The sequence below is a fragment of the Ursus arctos genome, unplaced genomic scaffold (assembly GCF_023065955.2).
Source record: "Ursus arctos isolate Adak ecotype North America unplaced genomic scaffold, UrsArc2.0 scaffold_19, whole genome shotgun sequence".
Taxonomy (NCBI): Eukaryota; Metazoa; Chordata; class Mammalia; order Carnivora; family Ursidae; genus Ursus; species Ursus arctos.
In genome coordinates this window covers 6,033,575-6,053,614 of record NW_026622863.1, presented here as the reverse complement: position 1 = coordinate 6,053,614, position 20,040 = coordinate 6,033,575, and the positions used below count along the sequence as shown (strand labels likewise).

The 20,040-nt window shown below is 36.0% G+C and overlaps 1 protein-coding gene and 1 non-coding gene across 2 annotated transcripts in view; both read left to right on the top strand.

Annotated features, from left to right (window-relative positions):
• ITFG1 (integrin alpha FG-GAP repeat containing 1) overlaps positions 1-20,040 on the top strand; it is a 269,979-nt gene that overhangs the window by 182,243 nt on the left and 67,696 nt on the right. The window contains exon 13 of the mRNA XM_026494703.4: positions 13,711-13,754. Within this exon, the coding sequence (XP_026350488.1) occupies positions 13,711-13,754 (44 nt within the window). The remainder of the gene's footprint in view (positions 1-13,710; positions 13,755-20,040) is intronic.
• On the top strand, positions 19,272-19,376 carry LOC113252570 (U6 spliceosomal RNA). The gene has a single exon (XR_003314924.1). It is a non-coding gene; the product is annotated as a U6 spliceosomal RNA (small nuclear RNA).

Below are 20,040 nucleotides of genomic sequence, written 5' to 3'. Positions count from 1 at the left end.
GATCATTTGGTTCTTATCCTTTCTTTTATTAATGTGATGTATCACGTTGATTGATTTGTGGTTATTGAACCACCCTAGAGCCCAGGAATAAATCCCACTTGGTGATAGTGAATAATCCTTTTAATATACTGTTAGATTGATTAGTTTGTATCTTATTGAGAATTTTTGAATCCATGTTCATCAGGGATATTGGTCTATAATTTTTTGGTGGGGTCTTTGTCTGGTTTTGGAATCAAGGTAATGCTGGCTTCATAGAATGAGTTTGGAAGTTTTCCTTCCATTTCTGTTTTTTTAGAACAGTTTCAGAAGAATAGGTATTAATTCTTCTTTAAATGTTTGATAGAATTCCGCTGAGACGCCATCTTGCCCTGGACTCTTGTTTGTTGGGAGATTTTTGCTCACTGATTCAATTTCTTTGCTGAGTATGGAACTTGTCAGGTTTTCTATTTCTTCCTGTTTCAGTTTTGGTAGTTTATATGTTTCTAGGAATTTATCCATTTCCTCCAGATTGCCCAATTTGTTGGCTTATAATTGCTCATAATATTCTCTTATAATTGTATTTCTGTGTGTTGGTTGTGATCTCACCCGTTTTATTAGTGATTGGTAATTCTGGCTAGAGGTTTATCAATCTTTTCAATTCTTTCAGTATACCATCTCCTAGTTTCGTTAATCTGTTCTCCTGAGTTGTTTTGTTTTGTTTTCTCTACCATTGATATCTGCTGTAATCTTTACTATTTCCCTTCTTCCACTGGTTTTAGGCTTTCTTGGCTGTTCTTTTTCCGGCTCCTTTAGGTGTAAGGTTAGGTTGTATATTTGAGACTTGGCTTACTTCTTGAGGAAGACCTGTATAGCGATATACTTCCTCTTAGGATCACCTTTGCTGCATCCCACAGGTTTTGGACTGTTGTGTTTTCACTTTTGTTTTCTTCCATGTATTTTTTTTATTTCTTCCTTAATATTCTCATTGACCCATTCAGTCTTTAGTAGGATGTTGTTTAACCTGCATGTATTTGTGCTCTTTCCAAATTTTTTTCTTGTGGCTGACTTAAAGTTTCATAGTATTGTGGTCTGAAAATATGCATGGTATGATCTTGATCTTTTTGTACCGGTTGAGGCCTGATTTGTGACCTAGTATGTGATCTGTTCTGGAGAGTGTTCCATGTGCAGTCGAAGAGAATGTGTATTATGCTGCTTTAGGATGAAATGCTCTGAATAGATCTATTAAGTCCTTCTGGTCCAGTGTGTCATTCAAAGCCATTGTTTCCTTATTGATTTTCTGCTTACATGGTATGTCCATTGCTTTGAGTGGGTTATTAAAGTTCCCTATTATTAATGTATTGTTTTCAATGAGTTTCTTTAAGTTTGTTATTAATTGATTTGTATATTTGGCTGTTCCCAAGTTGGGAACATAAATATTTACAATTCTTAGATCTTCTTGTTGGATACACCTCTTTATTATGATCTACTGCCTTTCATCATCTCTTATTACAGTCTTTGGTTTAAAATCTAGTTTGTCTAATATAAGGATGGCTACTCCAGGTTTCTTCTGACATCTGTTAGCATGGTTCTCCACCCCTCACTTTCAATCTCAAGATGTCTTTTGGTCTAAAATGAGTCTCTTGGAAGCAGCATATCAATGGGTCTTGTTTTTTAATCCATTCTGATACCCTGTGTCTTTTGACTGGAGCATTGAGTCCATTTACATTCAGAGTGATTATCGATAGATATGAATTTAGTGCCATTAGTACCTGTAGAGTCGCTGTTCCTGTAAATTGTCTCTGTTCCTTTCTAGTCTTTGTTGCTCTTGGTCTCTCTTTCCTACTCAAAGGTCCACTTTAATATTTCTTGCAGAGCTGCTTTAGTGTTAATGAACTCCTTTAGTTTTTGCTTGTCTTGGAAACACTTTATTTCTCCTTCTATTCTGAATGACAGCCTTGGCTGCATATTTTTTTCCATTTAGCACATTGAATATATCATGCCACTTTCTTCTGGCCTGCCAAGTTTCTGTGGGAAGCTCTGCTGCTAAACTTATGTGTCTACCCTTGTTGGTTAAGGACCTTTTGTTCCTAGCTCCTTTCAGAATTCTCTCTTTTGTTGGTATTTTGCAAATTTCCCTGTGATGTGTCTTGGTGTTGGTCTGTTTTTATTCATTTTGAGGGGAGTTCTCTGTGCCTCTTGGATTTGAATGCCCGTTTCCTTCCCCAAATTAGGGAAGTTCTCAGCTATAATTTGTTCAAATAACCCTTCTGCCCCTTTTTCTTGCTCTTCTTGCGGGACTCCTATGATACAGATATTATTGCACATTATGGAATCGCTGAGTTCCCTAAGTCTATATTCATGATCTGATAGTTTTCCTTCCCTCCTCTTTTCTGGTTTGTTATTTTCCATAATTTAATCTTCATGTTACCTATTCATTCCTCTGCTTCTTCTGTCCTGTTGTGACTACATCCCATTGGTTTTGCATCTCACTTATAGCACTTTTTATTTCAGCCTGACTAGTTTTTAGGTCTTTTATCTCTGAAGCAAGGATTTCTCTGATGTCCTATGCTGTTTTCCAGTGTCCTGGGATCAAGCCCCTCATCAGGCTCCTTGCTCCGCGAGGAGACTGCTTCTGCCTCTCACACCCCCCCGCTTGTGCTCGTTCTCGCTGTCTCTCTCTGTCAAATAAATAAATAAAATCTTTAAAAAAGAAAAAGTGAAATCTTAAGGTCCTAAGCATTGTCAGGGCGCCTGGCTAGCTTAGGCCGTAGAGCATGCACCTCTGTCTCAGGGTTGTGAGTTTAAGCCCCACCTTGGGTGTAGAGATTACTTAAAAATCTAAAAACAAAAAAAGATCCTACGCATTGTCATTTTAAAGAGAACTTAGGAATTGTACATTCCATTAGTCATGTTTTAAACTAATTTAATCTACTAGTAACGAGTACTTCAAATAGCTCATTAAGTATTTTAATTACAGGTTTTCATTTAATTCTGTGAATGGACTATCTTCTATATTCCATTAATCTTTTTGTAACAACTATAGTTTTAAAAGTCTAAGGGTATTAGAAATTACTTTTTAAAAGTTTATTTAAAAGGATATTTTAAAGTGTTATAATAAATCTATAAAGGATTTTATAATATGGTCACAAATACATACTAATAATTTATAAGTTTATGAAATGGATAAAATTCTTAAACTTATAAAAATTGGACTGTGGTTCGGTCAAGATCAGCTAGTTAGTAGGAGACCATTCATTGACACTTGAAATGAGAAACAGAACTACTTCAAGAAGCTCACAGTGTGAAAAACACAAATAGTGGAAGGCTGGAATTGTATACCAGTATCTACCCTGTGAAATATCATTTTCCACTTGGGCTCTTTATTTTAGCACACCTTCCCAGCTGTTGTTGCAGTTGCTTAAGAAAAATGTTTTACTTAAAACCATATAGTTTTATATAAAAAAATATAACTGTCTCACTTCTAGGAAGTGAGCTTTTGCTGTAATAATAAATTCTGCCTTGGAGCATTTAGAAGTGGGTTTTTGGTTTGTTTGCTTTTTTTTTCTGACTAAAGCACAAAGGATGGAATTTTTATTCTGATGTCACTGGGGAAATTATATTCTTGCACTGAATTAATAGACTACTGGTACTTTTTACTTGTTCTTAAGCTTGACATTATGGAGTCTTAAAATTGTAATTTCAGGGTGACATTTGTAAAAACACAACAGAGTCTACCTTTTTACTTTTTTTGATTATGCAAGAGAATTTTAAAGCATTATTCCTTTTCTTTTAGTAGTAAAGTTTTGGTTTAGCACTTGTTTTTTGATTACAAAATAAGGCAGCCAGTCTACGGCCATACCACCCTGAACGCACCCGATCTCGTCTGATCTCAGAAGCTAAGCAGGGTCGGGCCTGGTTAGTACTTGGATGGGAGACAAAATAAGGCAGCCAATTATAAAACATTTGGAAAATCTGGAAAAGTATTTTTAAAAAGTTATGCCCTTTGCCACTTACTAGATATAAATACTCTGAGCACTGAGCATTCTCTGCTAGCTTCTGGTGGTTCCCAGAGTTTCAAGCACACCAAAAGAAGCTGTGGCAATGAAAACTGATACTTCTAAATACTGGAATCCAGAATTATAGAATCCACAATTCATTTAAAAACAAACAGCAGTAGCCAATATTTGGGGGTTTTTTTAATCATGTGCCAGGCCCTCTGGCAAGTGTTTTATGTGGATTGTCTCATATAATAGCACCTATATATGATTACTTTTAGTGGAAACACATTAGAATGCATAACTTTTTAAAATAGTATGATCTTGCATATTTTGGAAAGAGAAAGCAGAATATTAGCTTACAAAATAAGTTATACTCCTGGTTCTGCTCTGCATTTCTGGCATATGTGAGCAAACATAAATAAAGCTCTCTTTAAAACCAAGCCACTTCCATCTGTGCTGGAGCAGAATGTTAAGTACCTGAGACTACTAGCAAGATAGAAACCAGTCTGGAATCATAGGATATGGGAGTTTTTATAAACCTTAAAAATTATTTTTTCCAACCATATTATTTTAAAGATTTTTGTAAAGCTGTAAAACAGAGAAGTGAAGTGGTTTGCCCATGCCCACACTTTCCACTGGCTCACACACTTGATGAAATTTCCTGTACTGTATGAATAGGATGCCTGAAAGGAGCAGATCTTACAGATTTTAGCCAGTGTTGGTATCAGATAGTTGCTTTGGGATTTATTCTTGATGAACATTCATGACCTGTAAACTTGGTATAATTAATCTGGTATGAACAGAAACTAACAAAAAAAATCCTTCTTAATAACAAGATGAACTACTAACACATATATAAAATGTATGCTATATTGTGTTTCTCAGCATTTAATTCAGTTCTTCCTTTCTTTTTGAAGATGTATGTAATTTTAATAAGCTGTGTACTAATGAGTCTGTCACATTAATATACAGAAAAATATAGTAGAGAAATAAAAATATAAATTGTCCTAATTTAGCCTGTATATTTGAAGAAATCTAATGCTTTTCAGACTTTTAATAACTCACGAGAAGAAGAAGATAGAAGTGTGTATGTGAGTAGATGTGTCCCTTTTTTCTGATCAGAAACCTAAAGGGAAAACAGAGGGATTTTGTGATAAAGCCAAAGTTAAAGGTAAAATTCCCTTTTTCTATAGTATTCTTGGAGAAAGCAAAATAATTACTGAAAGTAGCTAAAGACATTTTTTTTTCTGCCTCATGTCAAATATACAGAGCTAGTAGAGCCCAGAAACCATACAGCCTAAGTCTGCCCTACCTCTGCAGTTACTAGGTGGATATCACTGGAAAAAAGGTTGTTCTGTAGATGAAATAATTTCAGGCTAAGAACAGGTTAACCTTTATAATAGTATTTAGGAGTTCTGAATTCCTAATTAAACAATATTATCAACCAGAATATTAATTAGGGTCAAGGATTATAACCATTCCTTCTTGTAACTATGCTTGCAGAAAACAAGGAAATGCATATTCTATTTGTATTATGTAGACATCTCCTTTTATAAGACATATGTATGTGTAATATGTATAACATATATGTATGATATGTATATAGGTATGATATATTTAAATCTTACCTTGATCCTATTGCTATAATATGAAAATTCATATTTGACAGAGGAAAGCTTGTAAAAAAAATAGATGCAGGAACCCAATTTTTAGCTTACTATATACAAAATGAAACAGACGATTATATAATTTTGAGTAAATATTCTCAACTATGTTAAACAAGACACAGACAATTTATCTTGTACAGAAAATAAAATAATCCACTGCTTCATCGATTTTTCCATCTCCCATAAAAATAGGATAATGTGTTTTTTAAATGAGTTAGTGTCTAGTGGCCACGTGTTCTTTCATAAGAGCTCCATTTGTTTTGTGACCTTGAGTGATGTACTGGCCCAAGCTTCAGTTTCCTTTTTTGGAAAAAAAAAAAGAAGAAGAAGATGATGATGATTGTGTGAGTCAACTAAACGTATCTCACACTGTTTCTGTGAGGATTAAGGAAGAGCATATATGAAAGCAAATTCCTGTTCAGAGTTCAGCACTTACCAGATCAACGAATGTTTACTAAAAAGATGCTTGATAACCTTTCTGAAGGATAATTTCAGTATATACACCAAAAGCTTTAAGATTAAATCCAGAAATAATTCTAATTCTATAGTTACCCCAAAAAATTATCAGAGATTGCCAAAGATTTGTGTATAATATACCATATCTGTAAAGATGATCTTCCCAATGGTGTTTTTAAGAGGAGAAAAAGTTGGATTATAGAGTGGAGGAGAACCTAAATGTCCTAATAAGAATGGGTGTTTATTTTATATATTTATACACACAAAATATATATATATATATATATATATATATATATATATATTTACTATCTCACGTGTGCATACAAGAGAGAGAACAAGAGAGGTGAAGGGGCGGAAGGAGACACAGACTTCCCACTGAGCAGGGAGCCTGATGCAGGGCTTGATCCCAGGACCCTGGGATCATGACCTGAGCCAAAGGCAGACACTTAACCAACTGAGCCACCTAGGCGCCCCAAGAATGGGTATGTATTTTTATGCATATATCTATCCATACATACAGTGGAATACCATGTAGTTTATGTGATAGAAGCATATTTAATAATGTAGGAAAAGATTGGATTATGTTAACCAAAAAGAAGATTACAAAATTACGTTTAGTGTGATTTCATATATGTAAATTTCTTAAGTATGTCTGCGCAGGCTGCTGTAACAAAGTTCCGTACACAGGCTGGGTGGCTTAAACAAGAGAAATTTGATTCTCATAGTCTGTAGACTGGGAATTCCAAAATCAGGGTGCCAGCAAAGTAGGTTTCATTCTAAGGTCTCTTCTCTTGGCTTATAGGTGGCCTGCATCTTCTTGGGTGCTCACATGACCTCCACTTTGTGCATGCAGTGAGTGAGAGAGAGAGAGAGCAAGAGAGCAAGCTCTCTCATGTCTCTTCTTATAAGGACACTAATCCCATCAGATCAATACTCCACCCTTAAAAACTCGTTTAACCTTAATTTTTGCTTAGAGGCCCCGTCTCCAAATATGGCAGCACCAGAGGTTAGAACTTCAATCTATGAACTTTGGGGGAACACATTCAGTCTATGACAGTGTGATATCTTACAACAGATTGGTAAGAATATCTGGATGGTTGGATTACAAGTGATTTTTATTTTCTTCTCTATATTTTTGAATTTTTTCTCTAATATCCTCAAAATATTCAGAAGAGTATGTAGACACAGTAGATGATTATAGTGGTTGCTTTGGGCTAAGGGTAGGAATAGGAGGACTAGGGCATGGTAGCTAAAGGGTATAGGGTTTCTTTTTAGAACTGATGAAAAGTGATTATGGTGATGGTTGCAAAACTCTGGGAATACACTAAAAACCACTTAATAGGACAGTGTAAATGGGTGAATGCTATCTCAAAATGTGAATTATATCTGAAAGCTGTTACAAAATATGTGTGTGCACATGTTTTGGAAACCACCGTTTACATAACAAGCATTTATTACTAATAGGATTCTGTCTGCTTGAAAGAGGAAGATGTATGCATGTAATATAGCTAAAGAACAGTGAAAAGTGCTTTATACTTGAATTATATGTGCTCTAAGATTATTAAGATCAAAGAAGGCTTCTGTGAAAATGATGGGTGAGAACCTAGTTCCAGAAAGATGGAACGACCAAAATGGGTAATGGCACAACATTCCAGGTGGAAGGCCATGATCACAGGAATAGAGAATGAGCAGATAGTAAGAAGTAGAAATTAATTCACCTTCAGGGAGAACGTTGATGGTATCCATTGATGAATGGGCATATATGGCAAAGAGAAGATTGTCAGTGATCCAATAATTGCAGAAACACTGTATTAGTCGGGGTTCTTCAGAGAAACAGAACCAATTATATATTGGGGAGGGAAGATGGGGAGGGAGGGAGAGAGAGTTTGTCAGGCAGGAAAACCTGATGTTCTAGTGTATAGGCCATCTGGCCAGAGACATCTTACTTAGGAAAGGGTCAGACTTCTGTTCTATTCAGGCCTTCAACTGATTGGATGGGGCCCATCTACATTATGAAGAGCAATCTCTTTTACTCATTTTACCAATTAAATATTAATCTCATCTAAAACTGCTCACACAGAAATACCTAGAATAATTTTTGGCCAATTATCTAGGCACCCCATGGTCCAGTCAAGTTGACACATAAAATGATCACTTACTCCTTACATTTTTCATCAGACTGATCCTTTGTTCACATAACTGTGTGAATTAAGAAGATAAATTTTGCAGCAATGTTCAGAGGGAAAAAAATGGATGTGCATAATAAAAAAGTCAGATCCAGGGTGAGCACCTTGGCATGTAGGTGTGAGGTGGTAAGAACGGTTATAGTGATGGGTGTACAGAGAAAGAAAGGTAAAGGTCTACAGCTTGGTGAAATTTTACATAGGTATACCCCCTTATAGCCACACCTAGGTCAAGAAGAAATATTTGCAGTACCCCAGAAGGTCCCCCAACCCAGTCAATACTCCCTGCAAAAGTATATCCATTGTTCTGATCTCGGTCGCCACAGATTCATTTTCCCTATTTTGAATGTCATATAAAAACAAGAATACAATATTATACTCTTTACCTCTGGTTTCTTTACCTCAGCATTATGTCTGTGAGATTTATACAACACATACATTTGTAAATAGAATCTTACCAAACATTCTTGCCTGTATCTTGTTTTTTTACCTCAGCAAGAGAGCATAAACACTCTTCCAAGTCATCCCTTGCAGGTCTCTTTCATTCTATTTGGGGGGGGTGGGGGAGTGAAGGAGGAGCTTATTTTATTTAGTTTCAGAGGTAGAATTTAGTGATTCATCAGTTGCATATAACACCCAGTGCTCGTTACATCAAGTGCCCTCTTTAATGCCCACCACCCAGTTACACCATCCCGCTTCCCACCACCCCTCCAGCAACCTTCAGTTTGTTTCCTAGAGTTAAGAGTCTCTTATGGTTTCTCTCCTTCTGATTTTGTCCTTTTTTATTTTTTCTTCCCTTCTCCTATGTTCATCTGTTTGTTTCCTGAATTACACGTGAGTGAAACCATATGGTAATTGTCTTTCTCTGACTGATTTATTTCGCATAGCGTAATATCCTCTAGTTCCATCCATGTCATGGCAAATGGCAAGATTCCATTCTTTTTTTATTATCCAAAGAATACAAACATAGTGATTCGAAGGAGCACATGCACACCAATGTTTATAGCAGCAGTATCCACAAGAGCCAGAATACAGAAAGAGCCCAGATGTCCTTCAATCTTTTAATAGCTCCATGTCATTCAATAATACTGTACATGTTTCATAATTTACCTAGTATTTTCTCTCAGTAGATATGTAGGTGGTTTCCAGTATTTCACAGACAAGAAATCAGTGAGTTGAGAGGCTGTGTTTTTAATGTTAATAAATAATACCAAATTACCTTTCCCAAACGCTACAGGCATTTACATTCCCACCATCATATGACACTGTCCAATTCAGCACCTATTGATCTGAGAGCTCTAAATTTTTATTTCATTAATAAATTTGGTTTTTAAGATAAGTAATCATGCAAATGATGAAAAAAATGCAAGAGTAAATGATGAAAAGTCAGTCTCCCTTTCCCCCATCTCCCAGTGGTCCAATTCCTTTTTCCCAGAGACAACTTCTTTGTGTCTATCCAAGATATTTTATATATATGCAAGCATATACGTGTGTATACTTTTATTTTACATAAATGGTTGTTCTAGGCTCTGCTTTCTTCACTTAACAACATATCTTAGAGATTATACCACAGCAATATAATCTAGAGCTGCCTCATTAACTACTGAATATAGTACCACATAGTATGGCTACAATGAGTTCTTTTAAATAGATATCAAGGCTATTTCAATCCCTTGTTGTTGTTATTATAAATAATGCCACAGAGAATATCCTGTAGAATAAATTTCTAAAAATGGAATTATTAAAAAATAACGTGAATGTTTTAAATAAACAATTATTGAAGTATACATACAGAAAATATACCTAAGTACACAGGCCTGTAAATTTTCACAAAATAAAATGTACCCATGTAATTACACCCAGATCAAGAAACACATATAACCAGCAACCAGAAGCTTCCTCATGCTCCCCTATTAGTTACTAACCCACTTCGCTTAAAAGTAACCACTGTTTTCACTCCAACACCACGGATTAATTCTGCCTAGTTTTGAACTTTATAGTATATTTTTTATGTTAACAGATGTCCCTTCATAGAAATTTTATCAATTTATACTTTTTATCTACAGTATATAAGAATGCGTATTTCCTAACACCTTCACCAACCAATGGGTTATTAAACTTTTTTATTTTTGCCAGTCACGTTAAGTGAAAGGTATTGTCTCTTTTATTTTGCATTTTTCTTATACTGAGTAAAGTTCAGCATCTTTTCATATGTCTAAGAGTCATTTGTACTTTTATTTCTGCAAACAGTTGTCTTACTTATAAATGCACTGTAGTATATATTAGGGAAGTTAATCCTTTGTTATATATGTGTTGCAAATATTTTTCCTAGTTTGTCATTTATCTTTGACTTTATTGTTTTTCCTACAGACATTTTTCTTGGTCTTTTATTTCTTGCCTGTTAGGTATAAAATTGATTTTTTTCTTCCCTGACTGGTGAGGTTGAGTGTTTTTGTTCATGGCTTTGATTATTTGCATTTTCTCTTCTGGATATTGCTTCTTGATATCCTTTGTTTTCTATTGGATTATCATCTTTGAACTCATACCTAGAAGCTCTTTGTATATGAGCAGTAGTATGGTTTTGTAATGTATGTTTAAAAGGAAGTTTACCCCTTTGTCATTAGTTTTTAAATTTTTATGTCTTTTTTGCATGGTAACAACTTTGAGATATAATTCACATACCATACTGTTCACCCACTTCAGTGGCTTTGAGCATATTCACAGAATTGGGCAACCATCACCACAATCCATTTTAGAAATGCTTATTATCACAGAAGAAACACCATACCCTTTAGTAATCACCTTTAATCCCCTGTCCCCACCCCAACCCACCCCAACCCTAGGCCCACTACTGTCTTTGTCCATAAATTTGCCTATCCCAGACATTCCATATAAATGGAATCATATAAAGTACAGTCTTTTGTGACTGATTTCTTTCACTTACCATAATGTTTTCAAGATCATCCATGTAGTATAACCAATACTTTATTCCTTTTAATTGCCATATAATATTCCATTATATGAATATACCACGTCTTTTTTATCCATTCATCAGTTAATGAATTTTGGCTATTATGAGTATTACTGCTGTGAACATTAATGTATAAGCTTTCATGTGGACATATATTTTAATTTTTCTATTTTAATATCTCTTGAGATATACCTAGGAATGGAATTGTTGGGTTAAATGGGAACTCTGTGTTTATCCTTTTAAGGAATTGCCAGATTGTTTTCCGAAAGCAACTGGACCATTTTACATCCCCACCAGAAATGTGTGAGGGATCCCATTTCTCTCTCCTCACCAACATTGGTTATTATCTGACTTCTTGATTATACCCATCCTAATGGGTGTGAAATGGTATCTTGGGAGTTTATTTCATTTTGTTTTGTTTTTTACCATCTTAACCATTTCTTTATTGTGGTTAAAAAAAAAAACACAAAACATAAAACTTACCATCTTAACCATTTTTAATGTGCAGTCAGTAATGTTAAGTATATTCACATTGTTGTGAAACAGATCTCTAGAACTTTTTCATCTTGCAAATCTGAAACTCTATACTGATTTAACAACCACCCCTCTTCTCCTCACACTTAACCCCTGGGAACCACCATTCTACTTTTTGTTTCTGTGAACGTGACTACTTTAGATACCTTATATAAATGGAATAGTTGTCTTTTTGTGACTGGCTTGTTTCACTTAGCATAATGTCCTCCAGGTTCATCCATGCTGTAAAATGTGACAGGATTTCTTTTTAAAGCCATATAATGTTCCATCGTATGTATATACCACATTTCATTTATTTCCACTCATCCTTCAGACATTTATTCGGCTACTTCCACTTCTTGGATATTGCGAATGTGCATTACATTGTGGTTTTGGTTTGCATTTCCCTGAATGCTAATAATGCTGAACATCTTTTCATGAGCTTTGTGTATCTCTGTATCTTCATTGGAGAAATGCCTATTCAGATCCTTTGCCCATTTTTTAATTGGCTTGTCTTTCTATTATTAAAATTTACGCGTTCTTTATATTATTTGTGTCCTTGCCAAAGGTAGTTTTTTATGTTGAGTTAAAGTCTAACTTTATTTTCCTCCAACTAGCCAATTATCTGGTCACCATTTATTGAATAATCCATCTTTTTCCTCCTTTAACAAGTACTTATTGAGCAAATACATTGGGTTAGGCCCTGAGAAAATAAGCATAAAATGATGCAGAGCTTACATACTGGTACAAAGACAGACTTATGAGAAAATAATTACTATTCAGCAAGATACTGATTTAAATGAAGCTTATGAAAATCATTTTGTGACAAGAAAAAAAGAAGTACCAATATCTGCGTGGAGTTCAGGGAAGAGAAACAAAGGAAAGGGAGAAATTAGGTCATGGAAAGTTGGGAGAATAAAAGAGTGCGAACCAGGTAGTATGCTAGGGTAAGAAACTTAACCACTGAAAACTGCTTTGCAAATGTAAAACACTTATTTCAGTGTTTCTTCTGACTGTAGTTCATGTAAATGTAATATAGCAGATGAACAGGTATCTTCCTTTGTGATGAAGATTTTTTGGTGTCTTTGTATATACTTTATATATACTTAATAAACTTTATCTATACTTTATATGCCCAGCCTAAGTATTTCTGTTACAATGATTGTCATTTCACATTCATGGAATCTAAATAAATGTAAGATACCTTTTTCCTATGGATATGTTTGAATTAACAAATATTTATTGTTGAGATAATTCATGCTTACTGAGCACATAATGTCCACTTCCTTCAAAGATGGCACTTCACATGAAGGAGTGGTAATAAAGTTATGTTTCAAAACTCATGTTACTTATACAAATAATATTCAGACATTCTAACCTTTTCTTTTTTGGTGATTATAGAATAAATGTGTCATTAAACTATTTTTGTATGTCTGTTATAAACCCATCAATTCTTTTATAGTTGTGTTCTCCATAATAGTTATCAAGGGTGCCCAGAATCTTTGACCCAGAAACTTTGACTAGATAATTGGAAAAAGTCTAATTTGAGATATAAAATGCTAAATGTGTTTTTCTCAGTATATATTTTAATTGGTTTGCGTTTGGCACTTCTCTGTCAGAATCTAAGTCGTCCTTGGAATTTAGCTAACTGCTTGGAAAATAGAACCAACAGTAGGTATGGAATGATATAACTATAATTAATTACCTCACCTATGTATTTCACAAAACAGCATCTTAACTGCTTAATAAAGGCTTTTTAAATACAGTATAAAGTGAACAACAGAAACTTGATTTACTCAGCTCTAAAGGAATTGAATTGGTTTCTGCTTGTGATTATGACTCAGGAGAGCATATTAATAGATTATAAGGGGGAAATTAGAGTTTGCTTTAAATATAAGCTTAGATTATAACAGTAATAATGGCCTTTTATTTTTCTGCAGTTCTCAGTGGTCTCTGTTCTAATGACTGTCCTCGTAAGATAACAGTAAGTAAACTTAATTCTCAGTTGTAAAATTTTCTGTGAAAATTCTCTGCATAATAGATAACACAAAATAGTTGTTATAGGTTACACTCAAATTGTTATTATTTAGGAGTGGTTAAAGTATCCTTCAGTGATCAAAAAAGCTTTACTGGGGATAAAATACCTTGCCTAGGGGTGCCTGGGTGGCACAGCGGTTAAGCGCCTGCCTTCGGCTCAGGGCGTTATGGGATCGAGCCCCACATCAGGCTCCTCCGCTGTGAGCCTGCTTCTTCCTCTCCCACTCCCCCTGCTTGTGTTCCCTCTCTCGCTGGCTGTCTCTATCTCTGTCAAATAAATAAAATCTTTAAAAAAAAAAAATACCTTGCCTAAAAAATTCTTACCTCAAGGCTCACCTCCTTTGTAAAGCCTTTTCTGATACCTTGGGAAAATATGCACCCCTCCCATTATTTCTGGGCATACTACTGCCATTTTGGCATATATAATACTTGAACTCACTTCTGTTTGTATTAAATGCCTCTCTACTGGAACTGGAATCCCTTGATGTCAGGAAAGCTCTCATCTTTGTATACATGGTACATAGCACAGGGTCAAGCATATAGTAGACAACTAATTAATTTTTTTGGTGTAGTCTTAATACTTACTATCTAATGGTATGTTTCAGTGAAATAACAAAGTGCAAAAATAATTAGGCTTAGTTTTTGAAATTACCAATACATGTAAATAGTAATATTACATTATATTTTGAGTGTCTGTGTGTGTGTGTGTATGTGCACGCACGCACACGTGTTTTGGTATATCCCTGCTTGGGTCCTCTTAGTAACCCTTGTTTCATAAGGAATTACCCCCATGTAAAGATGGGGAAACTGATGCTCAGAGAAATTAAGTTGCCCAAAGTCATAGAGCTATTAAGTAGTGGAACTAGGGTGCAAAGCTAAATGTTCTGATAATAGTCTCATACTTTTACTACCCCAGTTAAGCACTACATGACCAACATTGTGTATATGGTTGGGAAATTACGTATTTAAGACATATGGAAACAGACCCTCACCCAGAGATTTGCATGCAGATATAATTTAGACTTAATTCAGGAGCAACAACTGTGAAGTAGTAAGGAAAGGAAGATTGGCAGGACAAGTTGGTCTGTGATGCATGGGGAGCTATGAAGCTAGGACGGCCCTTCAGAGATGGCCCAAATAGAGGCAGAGGGGCCAGGCCAAGGAGTATTGTATTCCTTTATCAGTCAGACACTGCATGCATGCAGTCCCCAGGAAAGGCTTATAATTGGTAGGAACTAGCTCCCTTTGGCGGAAACAAGTTTCCAGATAGTAACCCAGCTGTGAACTATCATCAGCCGACACTCGGAGCAGCTCAGGGAATAAGTGCCTCAGTCCTGAAGAGAACATCTAGACAGTGCATCACCACATCCATTACGAATGTATGTGAGTGCCTGGTCAAATCCATCTGCTTTCATATTATTATAAAAATGTAGATGTATAGTGGGGGAGGCAATGGGGAGGGGAATACAGAAGATGTAAGGGAAATCTCTGTACTTGCCACTTAATTTTTCTGTGAATCTAAAACTGCTCTAAAAAATAAAGTCTGTCTTTAAAACATTTCTTAGGTGTAGATGTAATTAACCAGAGGCTAGAATTAACTAGGTTATTCAGGTATTGTCTATCTAGTCTGTGAAATTTTCAGACCCTTTGTTCCTCTTCCTCATTGACCATATTCATTACATGGTAAAGCAAAGAACTTTAAAACGTCGAAATGGAACCCATTCATTTTACCCACAAGTTCTGGCAGAAAAGGTGATAGGAAAGGTTGCATGATTAAGGTAGGTTATACTTCTAAGATCAATAATGCTCCCATTATCTTTATCTTAAAATGAAAGCAATTTTAATTGTAGGGAGAACAGAATCATTTAGAAAACCATATAAGTAAGATTCAGCATGCAGAGCTCTTCTTAACAATGATTATGCCAACGGTTCAGTACCTTTGGGCTTTTTCACAGGTGATATATCTGCCTCCCATTCGTCCATTTATTACTTTCTTTGAAGTTCAGGTCCTGTTGAACTGCCTTCACATAGATCATTTTCCTTCCCCACTGATACCATAGATCACAATTTTATGACAACCTAGAAGAAACAAATGCACACTGTACTTCCCTGGTTTTCCATATATCAAATGTGTGCCCACTTATAAAATTATAATCATTTCATGTACAAGTGGGCCTTCTTATTGCGTTGATATTAGATCCACTTGATCATAGCAGGAAGTATTATATTGGGTATGACGCTGTGTGAGACTAAGAGGGAAAATGCACCTAAGGTGATACTCTTTACCACTAGAGTTAATTTAGGAGTTGAATAGCTCTTCTGTCACCAGTATGCTCCCACCTGATACAGGCAACCTATTTGATACATGGAGAGAGGAAAGAATAATTCAAGTCAGAAACCAGTCCCACCCAAATTCCTTCATCTCCATTCTGAAAACTCCAGGCCATACTCTGGACCTTATCTTCCAGAACTATTTTACTTTTGAAATTATAATGCCATCCATTCACCTGTCTGACCACAACCTATTTTCCTAGCCCTCTGTTCATCTTCAGGACCATTAGTCTCTTGACCTCTTCCCTTTACCTCCCTCCTTTAGCTGCCATACAGAGCCTCACTCCTGCCATTGCTTCTAACTCCCATAAAGCACTCTTCTTCCACTGTGCCTGCCCAGCAGAATTACAGTCCTGGGTTAGTCCAGCTATCTACCTTGTTCAGTACTAGACCTAGGCTCCTGGACTGAGAGAAAAAAAAAATAAACAGCTTTGCCTATTGGTACCACAACTGATTCATAGTCTTCAGCCTGAAATAAGCATTCGTGATTGTATCAGTCTTATGTGCATTCCTAGTCATCTTTTCTCCCATTCTTTTTCTCTGATTACTTTCAGGATTTTCTCTTTGTCTTTGGTTTTCTGCTGATTGAATATGATATGCATAGGTATAGATTTTTAGGTATTTTTCTTGTTTTCATTAGTTTTTCTCTGCGTGTTTCAGTTTTGGAAGTTTCTGTTGATGTTCAAGCTCACTGACTCTTTGTTCAGCTGTGTCCAGGCATTCTTCATTTCTATTGAAGTATTGTATTTCTATCATTTCTGTTTGATTCTTGAGTTTCCATCTCTCTCCTTATATTAATCTATTTTTGCATGTTGTCTACTTTTTCCAGGAGAGCTCTTAACATATTAATCGTAGTTATTTTAAATTTCTGGTCTGATAATTCCCACATTCCTGCCATATCTGAGTCTGGTAGCAATGCTTGCTTTCTCTGTTCAAACTTTGTTTTCTGCCTTTTAGCATGCCTTGAAGTCTTTTGTTGAAAGCCAGAACTGAGGCAGATGGGCCTTTAATATGAGGTTTTATGTCTATCTGGCTAGGATAACTCTAACTGTATTTTCTGTTTGTGGTAGCTGTGCTCTGAGAGGCAGCATTTTTCTAAATTGTCTGTCTCCCCTGTTGTCTTTGTGTTTCACTACAGACTTATCCTTAAACAGGATCTGAGGCTTGCAGTGCTTTTGGCTGTAATCCCGTTATTAGACAGGAACCCATAGATGTGGTGATAAGGAACAGGGGTAGAAAATGCATCCTATAGTCCTGTGATTAGGTCTTGGATTTTTAGTGAGCCTGTGTCCCTGGGATGTGACATTCACAAGTGCTTCTTAGCTTCCCCTCCCCCTTAGACAAGGCAGGAAGGTGAGAGGGGGCTACAGTTAGGCATTGCCTTTCCCCCAGGTTGGAAAGGTTTTGATAGAACCCAAGTCACTTAAGCTCTGGTAAAATAGTTTTCCTTTGAGGGCAAGGTGTTAAGAACAAAGAGATCTGGGCATATTTCAGAATGCTGACTTCCCCTCCCTGTGCTAGAAGCCTGAGAGTTGTTTTCATTTTCTAGTCTTCCCCCAAGAATCTGGTGGGATTCTGGAGGTAAAACTTTTATGTGGGCCTCCTCTAAGACTGCTTCCCTCCCTCCGCCAGAGTCTTGAACATTCAAACTAGTTCATACTGAGCTTCCAGCAATTTCTCAATTACAATGTAAGTGTCCTGCCATGCTGGCTCCAGCTTCAGTCTCCGGCTTCTAGGCCTCTGTTCCCAGAAAGCTGTGACTGATTCTCTGTATCCACCCCTCTCTCCAGTTTTCAGAGAAGCAGTTTGCCCTGTGACCTCAATTCTCTGAATCTAGGGAGAGTTGCCTTTTACTTTCTTCAGCTTTTTTTGTTGCTTTTGTGAGGACAGGAGTCACGACTTCAAGCTCTTCACAGTTCAGACCAGAAACTCTCTCCTTGCATTTTTGCTTTATTTTTATTTCTTAGAGCTTTATTGCAGTATAATTGACATGCAATAAACTGTACATAATGAATGTATTCAGTTTGATGTTATTATGTATATATTGTGTATAAATATATACACTATATATATTTAAATGGATGCATATAAAAATACCATTATGATGAAATATGTATCATATCGAAAATTTTTGTGCCCCTTGGCTATCCCTCCTTCTCACCTTCCCTGACCCTCCTTCCCTATCCCACTTTTTCTCAGTCACCACTGATAGGGTCTCTGTTGCTTTATTTTAAAGTTGTTCTTGTCCATGTTACTTCATGACTTTTATCAGTATATGTTCCTCTTTGTCATTTATTGTTCTTTACCTTGACATTTTTTCTACCCTTTTTTTTGAAAAATTTTAAGCATCTATAAAAGTATAGATTAATATAATAAAACTCCTTGTGCCCATACTACCACCCAGTTTCAACAGTATCATCATATATCCCTCCCTACTAATTCCATTCACAGCCCCCCTTCAGTTATTTTAAGCAAATCCATCGTATCCTATATTCTGTAAATACTTCCATGTGTATCTCGAAGATAAGGACTTTACATATTAGACCAGAAACTCCCATTTTTCATAAGAACTATTTTGTATCCTTTCCAATCTCCTCTTACATCCATCCCCAACTTCCAGTTCTCAGGAATTGACCTTCCTACTTCAAAGGGAAAATAAGAATATAAAATCAGAATCTCTTCAACTCTCGTAAGTAACTTTGGGAAAGTTATTTAACTCTTGTTAAGCCTCATTCTCCACATCTATATAATGGGGACACTAATTATACCCATTTATGTTAGCCTCCTATTGCTGCTCTAACAATTTATCATAAACTTAGTGGATTAAAACAACACAAATATATTTTTTTACAGTTCTGGAGGTCAAAAGCCCAAATACTCTTCACTGAGCAGGACTCCCTTTGGAGGCTTTAAGGAGAATCCATTCCCCTTGCCTTTCACTTCTCAAGGCCACCTACATTCCTTGGCTTGTGGTCCTTCTATCCATCTCCAAATCCAGCCATGTAGTATCTTCAGATCACTGATCCTAACCCATCCTGCCTTTCTCATTCACTTATAAGGAACCTAAGTGATTACATTGGGCCCACCTGGATAATCAAAGATCACCTCTCCATCTCAAGATCCTTGATCACGTGTGCTAAACTTCAGCAAATATACTAAAGTTGGAATGATACAGAGAAGATTAGCATGGCTCCTGCACAAGCGTGACATGAAAATTCATGAAGCATGCCACATTCTTAAGAGAAAAAAAGTCCTTACTTAATCACATCTGCAGATTCCCTTTTGCAATATAAGGTTATCAGGAGGTTTGGGAAATTAGGATGTGAACATTTTTAGGGACCATTATTCTGCCTGCCACACTCCCTCCTAAGGTTTTTATTAGAAGAATTAATGTAGACAAATCATTATAGAGGCCTGATACACCGTAAGTACTCAAAAAATGTATCTGCTGTTATCTGTCAGTGGCAAATGGTTATTTCTCTGCCTCCGTAACACCCCTGTATTAGTAAGGATAGTGAGTTCCAAATATTTGAGCAATGCTGGTGTTCTATTTGCCTTCAAGATTAGTGGTCTACTTGACTTTTTGACTTTTCCGTATCATGTAAGTATGTATCACAAGTTTATGAAATATGGATATGAAAGATACCAACATTTTTAGTGAAAGTTGCCATAAACATCTGTGAATTAAAAGAATATTTATATTCCTTTTTCCTGATTTTTCTCTTTAAATACCAGACTAATTTTTTGAGTCTTTTATCCTCAGTATAACATATTCTATGTTAGTGGAGATTATACAGCTTCTTTCTCTGTCACCTGCTACCCAAAGCCTGGTGGTGACCTTTCCCACTTTATAGATTATGAGTCTATAAGCAGACATGAATACTCTTCTAATTGAACAAAGG